The 20000-nt window shown below is 42.8% G+C and overlaps 2 protein-coding genes across 7 annotated transcripts in view; both read right to left on the bottom strand.

Annotated features, from left to right (window-relative positions):
- The window catches only part of ogdha (oxoglutarate dehydrogenase a), a 31870-nt gene extending 16254 nt beyond the window's left edge, over positions 1-15616 (bottom strand). For 3 of the 5 annotated variants that reach the window (XM_060882263.1, XM_060882265.1, XM_060882266.1), the window contains exons 1-4: positions 15458-15616; positions 10935-11365; positions 4657-4845; positions 1897-1999 (exon numbers count right to left, since the gene is read on the bottom strand). In XM_060882263.1, the coding sequence (XP_060738246.1) occupies positions 1897-1999; positions 4657-4845; positions 10935-11159 (517 nt within the window). In that variant the 5' untranslated portion in view covers positions 11160-11365; positions 15458-15616. Of the gene's footprint in view, positions 1-1896; positions 2000-2282; positions 2377-4656; positions 4846-10934; positions 11366-12724; positions 12781-15457 lie in introns of those variants that run through there. The other 2 variants (XM_060882267.1, XM_060882264.1) reach the window with 2 other exon arrangements.
- Positions 15617-16989: 1373 nt separating this feature from the next.
- adam9 (ADAM metallopeptidase domain 9) overlaps positions 16990-20000 on the bottom strand; it is a 27071-nt gene continuing 24060 nt past the window's right edge. For both annotated transcript variants that reach the window (XM_060881990.1, XM_060881989.1), the window contains 2 exons: positions 18922-18995; positions 16990-18780 (listed from right to left, as the gene is read on the bottom strand). In XM_060881990.1, the coding sequence (XP_060737973.1) occupies positions 18720-18780; positions 18922-18995 (135 nt within the window). In that variant the 3' untranslated portion in view covers positions 16990-18719. The remainder of the gene's footprint in view (positions 18781-18921; positions 18996-20000) is intronic.

Raw genomic sequence — 20000 nt, 5'->3', positions numbered from 1 at the left:
CCCCACTGTCTCTCTCGCTCTCCCTCCCCCACTGTCTCTCTCGCTCTCCCTCCCCCACTGTCTCTCTCGCTCTCCCTCCCCCCACTGTCTCTCTCGCTCTCCCTCCCCCCACTGTCTCTCTCGCTCTCCCTCCCCCCACTGTCTCTCTCGCTCTCCCTCCCCCCACTGTCTCTCTCGCTCTCCCTCCCCCCACTGTCTCTCTCGCTCTCCCCTCCCCCCACCCACTGTCTCTCTCCCTCTCCCCTCCCCCTCTCAGTCTCCCTCCTCTCTCCCTCTCCTCTCATACATATATACATTCATACACCCACCCACCCCCACACCCACACACAAATAAATATAATTTGATAAACAAGTGTCTTTCAACATTGCTAGCTAAAGTACCTCAGAATGTTGGCCTGGAAGTGAAACATGCTCACTAGTGCAGTGCACGAGAGTGAACCCTAACCACCAAGTGTTCTAGACAAATCTTGATAATCCTAAAATATGGTAGAAATCAAGAAACGTTGGCGATAAAGTGTCCCTCTTTAAAGCACTCCAATGCAAGCTGGAAGAAAAGCTACTTCCTGCCTTTATGTTATCTCATTCCCTGCTTCTACGTGTAAATATTCAAATCCAGGAAGTAGCGGAACCAGGATGATTTACATACGAACCTCCAGGTTCCTTCACGCTGGAATCCGGACAGCTTGGAGCCACGTATTTCACCTGAAGCATCGTTTATCAAAAGTGTTTATTTTAGATTGTTTTGATTGAGTCATCAATGTTGGTTACAAAGTACATGAGCACTGTGTCTGAAGTGTTCCCTTAATCCTGACCACTACACATGGGACGCTGAAGTAGGAGGGGAGAACAAAAAAAAAAACATTGATCCATTTCAAAAAAGCAACAAACTATTTTCTCCTTTTGAGATGTTGCCATAGTAACAACTTCCAAAAAGGATGTCTTCGTAGTGACTCCTGACGACGCAATGCATTTTGGATACCAACAAAGGGCATTATCAGATACGTGACGCTGAACACTAGCTGTGTTCAAAACGACATACCGCACACTACGTCCTACGCTATTAACTCTACTGCCTGGCGTATGAATGTTAGAAGAAGTTGCATCGTCTCAAATACAACGTTGACGCATTTTTCCGTTTTCCAGCCGGCTACGAACGATAAAGTCAAACGTGATAAGATGCTGCTTGCTTTATATTCTTGCGAGTTCCAAGTGTATGAAGTGTCCAACCTGTCCCACACCTGTCTCAACGCACTTGTATGGAGGGACACTAGTGACTATGAGACTGAAAAGACTGACTACTGTGAAGTGAATGGTTTTGGACACGGCCGTTATTTTTGTTATGAAGAAGTGTGAATGTGTTTTTTTCTTTTTGAACTATACCACAATAATTAAGTGTGAACGCAGCCTTAGAGTGCTAACCTAAAACTTGCACCGGTTTGAGAGTCAGCAGCAGCCTTGCTAACGGCAAATATCACAAAGAGGCAAAGCTGGACTATCTGGTATCTCTCCACAAAACGCCCCAGACAAAGTTCCTCAAACAGGAAGAGGGGTGTGAACTGTGTGTTGTTTTGACGCGGCTTCGAGAAAAGAAACCGTGCAGGCCGAAGGCTAACAGGAAGAAGCTGAAAAGAGTGCAGCGAGCAAGTCAGAGGCTGCCGTTTCAAAGAGAAGGCCAAGCTTGGCAGAACCTCCAAAAGCAAAACCAGCTTCGCGTCATTTCTTTTCTGGTCTACGTCGAGCGGGGCCGCACGGCTCCGGAGCAGGACGGCGAATTCGTTTAGAAACGTGCCGGAGCGCGTCACCAGAGCCCGATCTGTGCGTCCTGGTCTGGAGGTTCACAGCCCCGCTCGGTTCTTACTGATAAGCCGGGGTACGTCACGTTTCATAACTCCTCACCGAGTTTATCCGAAGACGTAATAATGTCGGTGGGGACGCACGAGTCCAGATCGGCATCCATGATCCCCAGAGGGTCCAGCTGCGCGACATGGTGACCCCGGATCTACAGGAGACATCGCAGCCGCAGGGACGAGGGGAGAAACGGGGAACGGGGCAGAGAATGCAAGAGCACCCACGGTGGGAGAAGATGGAAGTGCAAATAAGGATGGAGTGGTGAAAGGTGGAAAGAAAAGAAAGAAGGGCGGATATAAAAGGAAAGGAATAGAGAGAGAAAGAGAAAGAGGAAGGGTAGGATGGGGTGGGGAGTTGGGGAAAGCCACAATAACACAAAACAGGCTCATTAATGATGTTCTGCAGAACTGTGAAGGGGACAGAAAACATCTCACCAACATGCTGGTACCCAGTAGCTACTGGGGCTTCGTCAAAATTTACACAACTGATGCCGAGCGGGTCGAGGTTGGCATTATGATGCCCCATGACCTGGAAACAAGGCAACAGCAGTCACAAGATACCAGGACACAAACTTACCGTACCGAGTCGGGGGCACCGAGCTCTTCATCTTAAGAATCAAAACTCTACAGAAACAGTAGAAACCTTTCGTCGTTATATACCAGGGCTGTGAAAACTCCTCCCCTTTCCGTGTTCACTAATACCTCTACGATGCAGAATCAGCTGCATTTCTTTTACTTTTATTACACATTATCTGTTAATGTTCATATATTTTTAAACAAATCTATTCACTTATTTTTATGATCTTCTGTAAATAACGTCCAATAAATGTAGCTTATTAACAAGCTTCACCTCCATCCTCCTCTGAACCAAAACATATAACTCCGCCCACTTTGTTTCTATTGGTCTATTCACAGAGCTCGTGAATTCACAAGTAAAATTTGACCTAAACTTTTCATCCATCATTCAAAACGTACATATATTACGGTAGAACGGCCAAACAACACGGCTGTCAAAATATCGAGCGTGTGATAAGTCACTTCCAAATACAGCTGCGGACAAATAATTTAAATATCGATATCTTTCATTTAATAAACAAACATTTTTCTACACAATTTTGTCCTGTGTCATCGTTTTTTTATTTTTTTTTTTAAATAAATCATTTCGTACGAGCGACGTCGACGGCAACCTTTCCAAGGTTTTTAACAATTTTTATCGTCTCTCTCATGGTACATATTGTTTATTGTAAGAAGAACGTGTCATCGTCATGGCAACCGCCAGAATCATCTCACTTATATATATCTTTCTATAATAATTTCTAAGGATGCAATTCCAAAAGAAAAGCCAGCCCTGGTATATACAGACTTTTTATACACAGACTTTACAGGAATTTACAGCAGACTTACCTCGTCTTACCTAAAGATGGACGAGAATCAGACATGAACACAGATTCGCGCTCTTTATTAAAGGAGATGTATGAGAAACAGCAGTGATAAGGGGATAAAAATAATCAGATGTACAGATGTGTGTGTGAGATATTACAGCTCAGATCAAATCACAGTATTATTATAAAAAAAAAAAAGGTGCATTAATCAAATCTGGTTAATCAGATTATCAGACACGAGCCCCGCGCAGCCCTGACAACCCCAAAGACGACTTCTCCGTACTGAGCTTTCACACGTCTAAGGGCAAAAACATTATAAAAATATTTATTTTACTTACACACAGGGTTTCTGGTCACCAGCAGAGGAAATAAAGACTGCAGCTTAAATGTTTTAGTTAAGAAAAGTGGAAGAGTTTCACACTTTCGACCCATTATTGAGATAGCGTATTAATAATTGCCTTAGCCTTGTGTGGTACGTTACATATACAAGATAAAAAAAAGAGCATAATGATTTAAGAGGTCTGGTTTTATTAGGGTTAAAGGGTTGTGTGATATTTTTAAACTGTGACATTTAAAGGTGGGGTCGCCGTCGTTTGAGAAACGCTTCAGAAAACTGAGTCGGGCCGCCAAACAAAACTAATGTGTAGCCAATGAGCAGAAAGGGGCGTGTCTTGTCTATGTGGGCGGAGAGAGTGTTCAGTGCGCATGTGTGACATTATCAGAAAGCGGTTTTAACATTGACATGGAGGATAAAAACAAAGAAAGAAAGAGAAGAAAGGTTTACGATAAGGTAAGAAGTAGGACGTGTTAATATAGGATCAGCTTTCCAGCGCTGGAGAGAACTGAAGGAGCAGGAAGTTGGTCACATATTCACAGATTGGAGTTTCCTGAGTCAATAACTCCTGAGCTAAACGCTGTTACTACACAAATAACACCTCTTTTCTATCAGCTATGATAAAGACACATTTCTTTCCATTAGTTGCCTGGGTTACGTATGTATGTGTGGGCGGAGCTATCAATACATTGGTGGGACCCATTTGGGTTAGGGGCGTGTTTGTTTCGGTGATTTCAAACGTCAACGTCGGCTTTCAAACAACGGAGACCCCACCTTTAATTAGGGGATACATCATGAGACTCAATGTCTTTATCTAGAATTTAATTGAATCTAAAAAACATAAATAAAAATAAATTAAAAACATGTTTTATTCAAGAATTGTATTTTATTTATTTATTTATTTTTAAACATAAAATTTTCCTCTCAGAGATCCAAACTGTAAAAAATCCCATTTGGGGTTTTCAGGACTCCAAAAGATCCACCTGATTTTTTAGCATCATCTGAAAAATTGGATGAAACATTTCTCCAAAGTCCAACGTTGTTAAACAAGCCTGAAGTTTCTGATTTGTGGGATTTGGTGTCTTGGACGTACCTGATAAGCTCTGATGAGTGACTGCACAGCCAGATGATCCTCCACCAGCTTCTCCACGTTGGGCTGAGCACCGACCAGCATCTGGGCCTGCGTCAGCTCGGCCAGGCCCATGCCCAGCGGAGGAGGACTCTGGTAGGCGGTGCCTGGTGGAGCCCCGGCGTTAGCGTTCCTGAAGAAAATGTCCCAAGACTAGAAAGACGTCGGAAAGACGAGCGCAGATTAGAGAAGGAAGGTAGGATTAAAGAGCACATATTTCAGGTTCATCCACACACACAGCACACATTTTATATGCTCTTTAGATTATAATTTGTACGAAGATGGCATCTTTAGAAGTTTTGCCAGCCCGTCCTTGGAGTATGGGCTGCTTTCAGCTCTTTTTTTTTTCGATATCTCCAAGTCCGCAGCTTTGTACCCAAATGCCTTCCCAATTTTCCCTCTGTACCCCCAAGCAACCCTGGGAGAGTATAGTCATGTTCACTCCACACCAGCGTAGTAGTTTGATTTCCCGGATATACGGTTTCATTTTATCTCTCAATAGCTGTAATACAGATAAAACCAGGACCGCTTGGGTGGAGGAGTTAGGGCTGCAGTTTGGCGACGAACGGTGGGAGAAAGCCGTAGATAGGATACGGTCTTCCACTTCCTGTGCCTGCCTCAGTCTCGTTCAGTTTAAAGCCCTATTCGGACGGGATTAGTTTTACGTGGGGACGTGGAGTAATGCAATTTTACCTCAGGACGTCTGTAATATTAATTGGCCAATTCGCACGGGACAAGACGTCTCAGTAAAACTAGCAGAAGTGGGAGGGGTAACTCGCTTTACACACCACAGTAACCTCCTTGTCGTCATGTGCGTATGACGTTGCTTCCTGTTATCACGTGCGCAAACAGACAACATGGCGCCTCCATGCTTGCAAAACGTGCCAAAAACTACTTTTAAACAGGAAATGACGGAATTTTACCGTACATATTTACAGCGGGTCTATTCGGACGGGATTAGTATTACCTGAGGTCATTTTTCCGGACCTTTTTACAGAAGGTAAAAGTCGCCGTAATCTTTACTGACATTGTCCGTAATGATTACCGAGACTAAAATCACAGAGAAGCTCTGGTAATATTATTTTACTTTAATTAATTAATTACTTTACCCCCACGTCCCCACGTACAACTAATCCCGTCCGAATAGGGCTTAAGGTTTTGTACAGAATTCATCTTTCCAAATCTAAACAGGCAAAAATCTATCCTGGGGTTGAGGACAGATGTGACAGATGTCATGCTTCCCCCAGTCATTTAAGTCATATGTTTTTTTTCTGTGCCCAAAATTACATGCATTCTGTAACAGGTTTTTTCGGCATTATGTCCTCCGTATTTGAAGTGCAATTGACGCCATGCCCACTGATCGCTATATTTGGTATTACCAATGAGTCAGTATCACTGAGTTCTGTACACAAGGATGTTTTAAGCCTTCTCATCTTTGTTGGCCAGACGTTGTATACTTCTACACTGGAAAGCAATAAGATGTCCCTCCATCTCTCAGTGGTTTAAGGATTTGATGTTTTTTCTAAAGTTGGAGAAAATAAAATATACACTGAGGGGTTCTACTGACACTTTTTTTTTTTTTTTTTTTTTACAAGTGGCAACCTGTTATTTCTTATTTTAGGAGACTACGCGTGTTACCCGATTAAAGTTCTAACTCGGTCAAAAATTGGACTGTATGCATAACCTTTCTTCCGTTTCTTCAGTTGTTTTAACAGGGGGATGTGGGGTGTTTGGGCGTGTGTGTGTGTGTGTGTGTGTCTGGGGGTTTGTTTTTGTTTTGGGTGGCGGGGTGGGGGTGCTTGCTCTTTGTTGTTTGAAAAAGGAAAATGGAGAATTTCTGTATACATTCTTGTATTTGTGATTGTTAGTTTTTCAATATAAATAAATAAATAAATAAATAAATAAAATATGCTCTTTAGATATTGTTTTTAACTCAGTAAAAGCTTGGAAACGAGCCAATGAACCGGATCAGACGTGTTAGAGTAAGGAGGTCGTCCGGCAGCGACCTCAGAACAGACCCGAATAAAATTTGCCTAACAAAAAGCCAATCCATTCGGACAGGAAAGGAAGCGAGACATGAAAATAGAATCAACTTAGCGGTTAAACCAAACCAGGCAAACAAGTTGGTCATACGGAGAAGGATTTAATCCCACAAGAAAAAATAAAAACGCTTCAGCTTTAACAAGAGAAAACGTAGCAGTGTTAAATTAAAAAAGCAGCTCAGATCGTTTTCCTCGGGTTTCATCATTTCTACCACACGGGGTTAAAGGAGGGGTTTCTGTAGGACTGCAGTCACACTAGCTGCCTTAAAAAGTCACCACATCTAAACATCTATTGTGTCGAAAACAAGGCCGTAAAGAACAAGCATAAAGAGCTGATTTGATGCATAAAAAAGAATGATCATCAAAATATAAATAAATAAATACAAAAAGACTGAAAACAACAAAAAAGGAAAGAAAATGTAAATTGAGCCGCTGCATTTAAACAAAACAAACCAAACCAAACGGTGAGGCTTAAACAAAGCGACCGGTCCAACAGTACTGCTATAAAACTGTGCTGCCTGATAAATCTGTAGCTTGGGGAATTTTATTAACGATTAAAAAAGTCACTGCAAAAAGTGTGAGAAACACAGCCCTGTAAATCCAGTCTAGATAACGCCTGAAAAAGTGAAGCGAAACTGTGCAGATAAAAAGCAGACTCTGATCAGACTCCATTGAGTCCTTCTTTATAGAAAATGGAAGTCAATCAGTCAATCACACTGTCACATAGTCACACAGTCAGTCACACAGTCAGTCAATTACATACTCACACAGTCAGTCAGTCAATCACAAGGTCAGTCATTCAGTCAGTCACACAGTCAGTCACACAGTCAGTCACACAGTCAGTCAGTCACACTGTCAGTCACACTGTCAGTCACACTGTCAGTCACACTGTCAGTCACACTGTCAGTCTGTCAGTCACACTGTCAGTCACACTGTCAGTCACACTGTCAGTCACACTGTCAGTCACACTGTCAGTCACACTGTCAGTCACACTGTCAGTCACACTGTCAGTCACACTGTCAGTCTGTCAGTCACACTGTCAGTCTGTCAGTCACACTGTCAGTCTGTCAGTCACACTGTCAGTCTGTCAGTCACACTGTCAGTCTGTCAGTCACACTGTCAGTCTGTCAGTCACACTGTCAGTCTGTCAGTCACACTGTCAGTCACACTGTCAGTCACACTGTCAGTCACACTGTCAGTCACACTGTCAGTCACACTGTCAGTCACACTGTCAGTCAGTCACACTGTCAGTCAGTCACACTGTCAGTTAGTCACACACTCAATCACACAGTTAGACAGACAGTCACACGGTCACTCACTTAATCACACGGTCAGTCATTCACAGTAAGTCAGTCAGCCAGACACTTGCAGAGTCAGCCAGTCAGTCGCACAGTCAGCCAGTCAGTCGCACAGTCAGCCAGTCAGTCGCTGTCAGTCGATTTAGCACGCTATACACGAAGCAGAGGCAGAGACTGACCTTGTAATAATAATTACTGGAGTATGTCCACATCCTCTGGTGTCCTGTAACGTGACACACAGCCGTGTAATCCGCACAGCACACGAGTGAAGGGTCACTCAGAGGCAGGAGCAATAAAATCGCCTCTGACCACGTTCATCACCACGGACACCTTCGTCTTATCATCTTATACCTTAAACCATCATACTACATCAACCTGAACATCAGACTATTCACATTTTATTTATAGAACAGAGAAATAGACAGGCCTGGTGATGATAATATAACATCAGTATCTTCAGTCATGTCACAAAACCACTTTTCTGAAATATAATATGTAATAAAACTTTTTTCAATACTAAATATATATATATATATTTATTTATTTATTTATTTTTTTTTTTACAAGCATTTATTTGAGCCACGGGGACAAAAAGGGAAAACTTAGATCTCAATATTTCACTCCTGCTGATCTGGTCATCATTAAGTATCCAGGCTAGTAAAAAGGTTTGTGGGGGAAAAAAAAAAAAGTTTCCCTCGGATCGAGAACAATCCCTCAGCATCAACTGTTCCAAGGGGATTTACATAAAAGCATCTGGCAAATAAATAAAAGTAAACAATGACGTTGGAGCATCAGAAGGAAGTGAAACCCTGAGCGAAGGCACCATGTTCGTCTGAAGACGACGAAACAGACGGAAAGAATTAAAAATCGCTTCACTCCTTTACAGAGCAAAGAACACACGAATGGCCGTATTCCTCTGTGCTCTAGAGGACGCAGTCTGCTGGGTTCATCTGTACAAGCTGAGCAAGGAGTGAAAGGAAAAAAGAAAATAATAAAATCAGGTGGGATTTCAAATCATCGTACAGCTCATTTGCTCACTTCAGCTCGAGCGGTCCGCTGTAAAGTGCGTCGTAGGACAGTTTAGCCGACGAAGCGCAAGGAAATGACGCGCTACATTTAACCTGAATGACACGCTCCACTACACATAAAGCTCGGACCATACGAGTAAAATCGCCATCCTGGCTCCCGAAGGCATTGATACGATACAGGATCCGCATCAACAAAATGATCCGTTAGCAAATATCCAAGAATAAAAAATTAAATGTCTGAAAAATAAGGCAACATTACTTCATTCATTCATCTTCTACCACTTATCCGAACTACCTCGGGTCACGGGGAGCCTGTGCCTATCTCAGGCGTCATCGGGCATCAAGGCAGGATACACCCTGGACGGAGTGCCAACCCATCACAGGGCACACACACACACTCATTCACTCACACAATCACACACTACGGACAATTTTCCAGAGATGCCAATCAACCTACCATGCATGTCTTTGGACCGGCGGAGGAAACCGGAGTACCCGGAGGAAACCCCCGAGGCACGGGGAGAACATGCAAACTCCACACACACAAGGTGGAGGCGGGAATCGAACCCCGACCCTGGAGGTGTGAGGCGAACGTGCTAACCACTAAGCCCCCCATAAAAAATAAATAAAATAAAAAAAATAAATTATCCTTTTTTTTTTTTTTTTTTTTACATCAAATCAGCTCTGTCTAACTCCTCCATGTCCTTTTGACTTACTTTTCTATAAAAAAAAAAATATATATATAACAGTAAATGCCACACAATTTATCAGGATAACGAATTTAGTGTCGTATCAAACCCTAAAGTAAACATTTATTTTTTTAAAAATAATTTAAAAAAAAATTCGCTTGTACACGAAACCGAGAGGACAAACGTCAAATATCTCCGTTCTGATAAACGTATATTTTTTTTCGACCCAATTTTTTTTGGAATTTATTAAAATAACAAGCTCACGCAAGAACATCGCAACCCAAGAGCCCCAGGCTAGCTGTGTGTGTATTTAGTTTAGTTTATTATGACATTAGTGACGAGTCCAGTGTTGATCAATTCAGCAGAAATGTTTGTTTATCAGGTAACTGGTTTAGTGAGAGTCAAGTTTCAAAGAGTTTAATGAAGGAAAGCAACTGCTGATCAATTTTGTGAAGTAAAAACTTCCTCCATATGAACAAAACTGTTCTACAGAGTTAAGCTTTCGGTCCCTAACGTGGAAAATATTTCTCGGTTGAAATTTCTCGCCGCTAACTCGTCGTCTCTGGGGCTCCTAAATCTGTGTTCGGATTAAAACCGACTCAGCAGCTTGGTGAGATTCTGGCACGGCTTAAGAAGGGAGAACCGGAAATCACCGCTGTGCTGGTTTGGAATAGTTTTTTGGCTCAGTTTGTCAACGATCCTCTCAGCAACAGCAACAACAACAGTGTGATTAATACTGACAGAGCAAGACAGATATATACTTATATATTAAAACAGACACAACCCATTCAGGAGGATTTGCAAAAAGTGTTTCATAGGAAGAGTTTATAAACAATTTCCAAATGAAACGTACAGTTTGTGCGGCAGATTAAAGGCGTGATATTCCGAGACAGACGAAAATTTTAGAGATTAGGAATGAAGCAATGTGATCGAATTACCGAATTACGATACGAGACATTTCTGACACATGAAATGCTAAAAAAAAATAAAAAGGAGGAAAATAGAAAAGAATATATGTAAAAATGTTAACAGTTTTAAATTTAAAACGTACATCAGCTGCTTATGTGAGGATATCTCGGGTAAAACGTATATTGAAATCGTTCCTGACCGTGTTGATAAAACATGGAGGTCAGTAAGTGTGCAGCAGTGAAAGCCTTCATTAGCTGCTCGTCCTCTTCCTCTTACCTTGTGCACACTCTTGGGGTTCTCCAGCCAGGCGTAGTACATCTCCTCCACATAGTTCGAGCTCGTGCCGTTCAGAAACGGCTCGGCGGCCACCGGCGCGGTGTAGCGCCTGATTGGCTGAAACGTCCTGAGTGTGGCCGCGGGCCTCTGCTGTGTCAGGGTCTTGGCGCTCTGTGAGGCCGTGATCGGCCGAAGCCGCGCCGCACAAGTCCTTAAGCGGTGCATCGCAGTCCGATAAAAGAGAGAGAGAGAGAGAGAGAGCGCTCACTCTCAAACAAAACAGCACACGTTCCCGGGTGTTCCTGCTGCCAGTACGGAGAACAACACGTCACCTCCCGAGTCCCAGGCGGAAGACGAACCACTTTCTGACGTCCAACAGACCGATTTCTATTTCCAGGGCAACAGAGAGATCCGTCAACTTCTTTCCCAGCCTGGAAAATCGAATAAATACAGTTAATTATACAAACAAACAAACAAACAACAGCAAATTTCTGCAGCTTAAGTAGAGATTAATCTCTGACAGAAATTAAAGGTGCAGTCTGTAACTTTAAGGAGTGTTTTAAACTACAGTGGTCAGTGATGTATTTCCAAGTCAAACCGCTCTGTGGGGATTGGGTAAAGGGAGTGAGGGTTGGGTGGGGCATTGGGGCAGATTGAAGTCTTTAACGTCCCACACAAAACACCAGCAAAGACACCAACCGCCCTTTAACGAATTCACAAGGATGACACGTAGACACGCAAAAACGATGTAAAGGGTAAAATGGCTTCCTCCAGATTTAGACAGAAGGTCAGATAGAGCTACGAGTTGGACAGGTGGAGAGCAGCTGGAGTCCAGCCCAAGTTTCCACCCAAATCTTTAACCGCACGTCCTGAAGTGTTTTATTCCGCTCACACCATACAGTTTATCCATTTAGAGTTAGTAATGTTAAATGTTATGTTAGAACATCCTCTTCCCTGAAGACACCCGACACTGGAGACTCCTTCCCTAAATTGTACACAAAATGTCGGCTTACAGAAAAATGGAGCGTTACAAGCAAAGCGTAACAGCGTAACAAACACGAATCTGAAAGAAAAAAAAAAACAAGTACATTGTATCCTAGTGACAGCACCGTGTTTAAACACACACACACACACACACACACACACACTTTACATCTTATCAGTATACATTAACCGTTTGACATCACGAGGCAAAGTACAACATGACCACTATTAGTGTATTATATTTATAACAGTTTCATTTGTGCTTCCTCTTTACTGCCACACTGAAGAAATTATATTAGTCATTGTTTCTGAGCAACTTCAGCTAACACGCCGTCACATGATCGTGTAAGCAGTTAAGGTTAAGAGAAGGTTAAAGATGTTAACACACATCTCATTTAAAGGGCATTTTGGAAGTGTGAGCAAGTGAGAGAGAGAAAATAGACAAAAAACAAAAAATAAATAAGAACACTGAGGAATAAATACACAAATCGTTGCAGTTTCAGGAAATGAATAAACTCCAAAGTGACATTGGGCTCCATAACATGACAAACTCTACGCCACGGTATCAGAGACACGACGTCCTGTATGAAAGTGGATAAGATCTGAATGTCCCTTTGGCCCGTCGTCATCTCATATCAGATCTGATGACCTTTGCTCTTATTCCACATAAAGCGCCTTAAAGATCCTCAAACCCAGGGGTTCATAGCTGTTCAAAGCAAATCAAGACTCACCTTTTGGACAGTTAAAGCCACTATAGACATTTTTAAACACTGATATTTACAAAACACACAAGAGGTCTATAGTACCTTGTGTACGGCTTTTACCCTCTTATGAGAATCAGAAACAGGTTTATCGGCCAAGTGTGTTGTCACACACAAGGAATTTGGTTTGTTTGTGACTCTCAATAGTACAGACATAAATAACACTATACTATACAAACCGTACAAGACAAAGCAGATGATGAGATACAATATAGACAGAATGAGTATTAAATATAAATACAGAATATATGACTGATCAGTTGTGTACATAAAGTGTGAGAAGCGCATGGTAGTGCAGATAACAATATTGTGTAATATTATGCTTTTGTACAATATACACCAGCGGTAGTGTGTGTAACGTATACGGACGATGTGATGACTGACAGTTCTGATAATGCAGTACTTATAGATATGAAGCAGTGAATATAATTATGGTGAGTTGTTGATCAGGGTGATTGTCTGGGGAAAGAAACTGTTCCTGTGTCTGGCAGTTTGGGTAAACAAAGCTCTGTAGCACCTTATTTATTCTTCTGGAAGTTTCTCCTTTAGTGTATTTTATTGTTTTTCCAGTTTAAATAAGAGTTTGGCTTGTTTTCTAACGTGCCATATGAATAAAAATTTAATTTTAAGACTGTTCATGCTTCACAAACTCCATGACAACAGACTGTAAGACTGACTAATGAAACGTCGGGCAGCACGTTTAAGGCTACTGAAACGTCGGGCAGCACGTTTAAGGCTACTGAAACGTCGGGCAGCACGTGTAAAGCCTACTGAAACGTCGGGCAGCGCGTGTAAAGCCTACTGAAACGTCGGGCAGCGCGTGTAAAGCCTACTGAAACGTCGGGCAGCGCGTGTAAAGCCTACTGAAACGTCGGGCAGCGCGTGTAAAGCCTACTGAAACGTCGGGCAGCGCGTGTAAAGCCTACTGAAACGTCGGGCAGCGCGTGTAAAGCCTACTGAAACGTCGGGCAGCACGTGTAAAGCCTACTGAAACGTCGGGCAGCACGTGTAAAGCCTACTGAAACGTCGGGCAGCACGTGTAAAGCCTACTGAAACGTCGGGCAGCACGTGTAAAGCCTACTGAAACGTCGGGCAGCGCGTGTAAAGCCTACTGAAACGTCGGGCAGCGCGTGTAAAGCCTACTGAAACGTCGGGCAGCGCGTGTAAAGCCTACTGAAACGTCGGGCAGCGCGTGTAAAGCCTACTGAAACGTCGGGCAGCGCGTGTAAAGCCTACTGAAACGTCGGGCAGCGCGTGTAAAGCCTACTGAAACGTCGGGCAGCACGTGTAAAGCCTACTGAAACGTCGGGCAGCACGTGTAAAGCCTACTGAAACGTCGGGCAGCACGTTTAAAACTACTGAAACGTCGGGCAGCACGTTTAAAACTACTGAAACGTCGGGCAGCACGTTTAAAACTACTGAAACGTCGGGCAGCACGTTTAAAACTACTGAAACGTCGGGCAGCACGTTTAAAACTACTGAAACGTCGGGCAGCACGTTTAAAACTACTGAAACGTCGGGCAGCACGTTTAAAACTACTGAAACGTCGGGCAGCACGTTTAAAACTACTGAAACGTCGGGCAGCACGTTTAAAACTACTGAAACGTCGGGCAGCACGTTTAAAACTACTGAAACGTCGGGCAGCACGTTTAAAACTACTGAAACGTCGGGCAGCACGTTTAAAACTACTGAAACGTCGGGCAGCACGTTTAAAACTACTGAAACGTCGGGCAGCACGTTTAAAACTACTGAAACGTCGGGCAGCACGTTTAAAACTACTGAAACGTCGGGCAGCACGTTTAAAACTACTGAAACGTCGGGCAGCACGTTTAAAACTACTGAAACTTCAGGACCATTTTTAAAACTACTGAAACTTCAGGACCACGTTTAAAACTAATGAAACTTCCCAGAGCAGCTAAACTAAACACTAAAACCCTCCAAAAGTCGTTCAAGAATGATTTGTTTTAACCTCCAAAATGTCTAATGTTATAAAAGGAGTAAATAACAGCCCTTAAATGTGTCCACCAGCTCCTATGTGACCGCTCAACACCTTAATGTTTTGACCTTGTATTCGCTCCACTCTAACAGCCAACTCCACACGCCCAAATAAGGATCCTCCGCAAACGCTTATTGGTTACGTCAATATAAATCCCGCCCATCACACAGCACGTCCAGTACTCCGATTGGCTACAACTCCTGTCAATCAGTTTGTCCTTTTCGCTAAACATGGGGTGGCTCGCGGAAAATGCTAGTCGCTGCTAAGCTAAGGCAACTCCCAGCGTTATCCGAGTCGTAGCGTGTTCCTGTTACTATAGAGCTTCCTAAGCTTTAACTACACACACAACACCATGTCGGAATGATGTAAAAAGAATGAGAGAGACAGCATTATAACAAATAAACCGGCGCACATGTGGCATTCGTGCTAACTAGCGGCGATACGATACTGCGGCTGTGTCCTAATTAGCACCACACACACTACACAAGTGCACTTCACTAAGGGAGAGACGACGGTACGTGTAGCGCACTATATGTGCTCTGTGGTGCTTATTGAAACCGAGCCGGTGTAATGGAGCCGGACAGCTAAATCTGGGGTATTTATTCATAAACACGGTGCAGTTGTGAAAGATAACGCACTAAATATGTGTTGTGTGGGTTAATTTGACTTAAATAAGCGATCAGTCTCCAAAGAAAAACACGTTGTTCGTTGTTTAACCTGCCGCTCTGCATTGTATTATTATTATTAATAGTCATATAAACCACACCCGAAACACTACTTACTTGTAGCAGAGTTTCCGGTTGAGGTGAATTATTTGCACACCCGAATTTAAACTAAGACGATTAAAATCCTCCGTCCGGCGTCCTGATGCCCTTTGCGTCGCTCCAGCTGGGGGGGAGGAAAGAACCGGAAGTTGAAATCTCAAACCCGGTGACGCCACGTGCTGTGTGACGCCACAACCCCACTTTCCCGCGATAAGTTGCCCACGTCTAGTGACTAACGTCTAGTCTGACCTGCCAATGTCTGATCAAACTCTGACCAGCTAATGTCTGATTAAACTCTGACCTACTAATGTCTGATTAAACTCTGACCTGCCAATGTCTGATTAAACTCTGACCTGCCAATGTCTGATTAAACTCTGATCTGCTAATGTCTGACTAAACTCTGATCTGCTAATGTCTGACTAAACTCTGACCTGCCAATGTCTGATTAAACTCTGACCTGCCAATGTCTGATTAAACTCTGATCTGCTAATGTCTGACTAAACTCTGATCTGCTAATGTCTGACTAAACTCTGATCTGCTAATGTCTGACTAAACTCTGATCTGCTGTCTGACTAAACTCTGATCTGCTAATGTCTGATTAAACTCTGACTTGCTAATGTCTGACTAAACTCGGACCTGCTAATGTCTGACTAAACTCTGACCTGATAATGTCTGCCTAAACTCTGACTAAACTCTGACCTGATAATGTCTGCCTAAACTCTGACTAAACTCGGACCTGCTAACGTCTGACCTGCTAATGTCTGACTAAACTCGGACCTGCTAACGTCTGACTAAACTCAGACCTGCTAATGTCTGACTAAACTCGGACCTGCTAACGTCTGACTAAACTCGGACCTGCTAACGTCTGACTAAACTCGGACCTGCTAATGTCTGACTAAACTTGGACCTGCTAATGTCTGCCTAAACTCTGACTAAACTCTGACCTGCTAATGTCTGACTAAACTCAGACCTGCTAACGTCTGACCTGCTAATGTCTGACTAAACTCGGACCTGATAATGTCTGCCTAAACTCTGACCTGATAATGTCTGCCTAAACTCTGACTAAACTCGGACCTGCTAACGTCTGACCTGCTAATGTCTGACTAAACTCTGACCTGCTAATGTCTGACTAAACTCGGACCTGCTAATGTCTGCCTAAACTCGGACCTGCTAATGTCTGACTAAACTTGGACCTGCTAATGTCTGACTAAACTCTGACTAAACTCGGACCTGCTAACGTCTGACTAAACTCAGACCTGCTAACGTCTGACCTGCTAATGTCTGACTAAACTCGGACCTGCTAACGTCTGACTAAACCCGGACCTGCTAACGTCTGACCTGCTAACGTCTGACTAAACTCGGACCTGCTAACGTCTGACCTGCTAATGTCTGACTAAACTCGGACCTGCTAACGTCTGACGTCTATATTAAAAGACAAATTGTGGGAAAAAAATGCAAAAAAGTTGAAATAATACTAAGCACAGATCTGGAACTGATCTGTAACTTAACACACAGTCAGCCAGAGGCTCAGAAGTGACACAACGCAGGCGTTTGTATAGAATCATGACAGTAATATTTATTTTCATGTGCAATAGCCAAATCAAAATCTTCAGCAAACACGTCACAAAGCAACCCAGAGAGTCTTCGAGTTCGTTCTCGATTCGGTTTAAACACTGCAATAATATCATCTTACAACACAAGTTCCCATCCATTTACAGTAATAACAATACGTTTGTCTTCGTTTTTGTTTTGTTGGGATCAAAGTGCAACTTTGTTCCTCAAACAGCGCTGAGAGGAGCTGGAAGTATCGGGAACACAGTGCAATCAGAACGATATGAAACAGACGGAAAAGAAAGGAAGAAAAATCAATTCAGACCAGATGCTCGGTGTTATTAGAGACCGTATGGCACTTTCTCTCTCTCTCTCTCTCTCACACACACACACACACACACACACACACACACACACACACACACACACACAACACACACACACACACACACACACACACACACACACACACACACACACACACACACACACACACACACACACACACACACACACACACACACACACACACACATTAGTGAATGCTTAACAAACAGCTGTGTGTGATTTGAATATTGAATGAATATTGCATTACTGGATCTGAACAGGGTTCTCTGACACATAGCCCTTTAAAGATGATATAAAATAAGGCTTTAATTTCTCAGATTAAACCCAGACAAGATATTTTACACCACAATACAACCGTTTCTAATTAAAAAAATGACATGAAAAGAATCACACTAAGCTTTTAGAGGTTTATCTGCTCGGAGAGAGATAAATATATATATAAAAGTTCAACAAAAGAGGAAGAAACTCCGACAGTGCACCGAGTTTGTTTATATTGCAGGATTAAACTATGACCTTTCGTTTTGAAACAGAAGAAACACACGGCATCTTCCAAACCAGATCGGGGAAAAAAATAAAAAATAAAAATAAAAAAATAATTAAATGGCTTGTCATGTTTGCATCAATGGTATTTTGCATATATATTATTTTTCTTTTTTTTTAAAAATATATGTACATTTTCTATTTAGGACATCATGATTTGTTTTTACCTTTAAAGAAATGATTACAAACAAATACTTTCTCCCCCCCCCCCACCATTTTTATTTTATTTTAACTCCTGTTCATCTAAATGCATTTCCCATTTTTCAAATGGTGTCAAATTATTTTGAATAATAAGTTATATATATTTTTTAAAAACAGCATTTATGCGTCCAACGTAAAAGGCAGACGATGCAGAAACGGACAACTGATTGTTTTTTCTTTTATACTAAATCATATTATTCGTGTTAAATTTCATGCTTGCCGCATTAACGTCCCACGTTTGACACGGACAAAAAAAAAAAAAAAAAAAAAAGGCCTAATTACTCAGGAATCTTGACGTTAATGTACTGTTTTGTGCCGTAAATATACCAAAGTGCAATCGGCTGCAGTGGTTCTGGTCCTTTACATCCCATAATAATAACAAACGTAATAATACAAATCAGAGATTCAACTTGCTGCCATTGGAACCTCGAATCGGAGACATCGGGCCCGTTAGATCTCAGGTCCCGGCCTTTTCGTACGACTTCTGCTTAGCAGCTGTTTGATTGACAGGTGACAAATGGTTAAAAGCCGAGGAGGCGGAGTCATGTTCAGGGGGCAGGGGGTCACGTGAAAGCTCACACACACCGTCTGGGTTTTCTACACACACACACACACCTGTCCTGGATGTGTGTGGTATGTGTTATACAGGGGGAGGAGGGGCAGGTCTCTGAGGCAGGAGCTGACTGGCAGGAGGAGGGGGTCTGTGGGAGAGAGAGAGAGAGAGAGAGAGAGAGAGAGAGAGAAGGAGAGAGATATGAACTCAAATTCGCACACTTTTCTCAACATTTGTCTGTTTAAACACTCCTTTGAGGGTGGGATAAAGTGAGGGTTTGTGCGGTTACCGTGTGAACGCAGGGCGTGGAGGTCTGGCGGTGTACGGTGGCGCCGATGACGAGGTCTTACTCGTGTGAACCACCTGCACAGAAATGACACAACATGACAAATACACACACACACACACACACATCGGGTGTCTGACTGATCATTAAAAAAAGCAGTTAGTCAGTAAAGCAAGCAGTGAGCGGGAGGAGAATATTCCAGAAAGAACTGACGCCTACATCCGACACACACTCACTGAACACTAAAGGCATTGTGTGTATCGATGATACTGAAGTAGTAGATCGTGTGTGTATACTGTTTTATTATTATTCATTCTTCATTATTAAATTTATGAGATGTTCGATGTTAGGAGAAGCTTTGTCATCATTTAAACCTGTAAAATGCTACACAATTATCCTGTTGGTTTTTTTTTTTATTTATTTTTTTTTAAATGAAATAAAGTTTGCCCAAGACGGCCGCTCCGGTGTGCAGCTGCATGCTAGTAGCTAGTGCTAGTGTGTTCATGTCTCTAGATGAGATACGTGAGACACGGTTTGGGATGTGGGTGAATACATTAGGTGCGAGTGTGAGACTTCATGAAATAAAAAAAAATTACAATAAGAAAAATAGCAGTTAGTTCTGCAGTAAATAGAGAGTGAAGTAGAATTTCTCCTGGACAAGCCATGCTTAAAGATGAGCATTTAATAGGGCTTTATAGCAGCACCACAAAACCTCTACACGGGTGACAGGATGGAGTGGAGAGCAGAGGAGAGGAGGAGCAGAGCAAGAGGAGAGGAGAGAAAAGCAGAGGGGAGGAGGAGAGGAGTAGCAGAGCAAGAGGAGAGGAGAGAGGAGAGAATAGATGAGAGGAGAGAATAGAGGAGAGAAGAGAAGATGAGAGGAGAGCAGGAGGAGAGGAGAGAAGAGGAGAGAATAGAACAGAGGAGAGGCGAGAACAGAAGAGAGGAGAGGAGAGCAGAAGGAGAGGATAAGAGTGGAGAGGAGAGAATAGAAGAGAGGAGAGCAGAAGGAGAGGAGAGCAGGAGGGGAGGAGAGCAGGAGGGGAGGAGCAGAGCAGAGCAGGAGAAGAGGACAGGAGGAG

The sequence above is a fragment of the Tachysurus vachellii genome, chromosome 11 (genome assembly GCF_030014155.1).
Source record: "Tachysurus vachellii isolate PV-2020 chromosome 11, HZAU_Pvac_v1, whole genome shotgun sequence".
Taxonomy (NCBI): Eukaryota; Metazoa; Chordata; class Actinopteri; order Siluriformes; family Bagridae; genus Tachysurus; species Tachysurus vachellii.
Note: the sequence above shows the minus strand (reverse complement) of the source record. Positions and strands in the feature narration are given on the sequence as shown.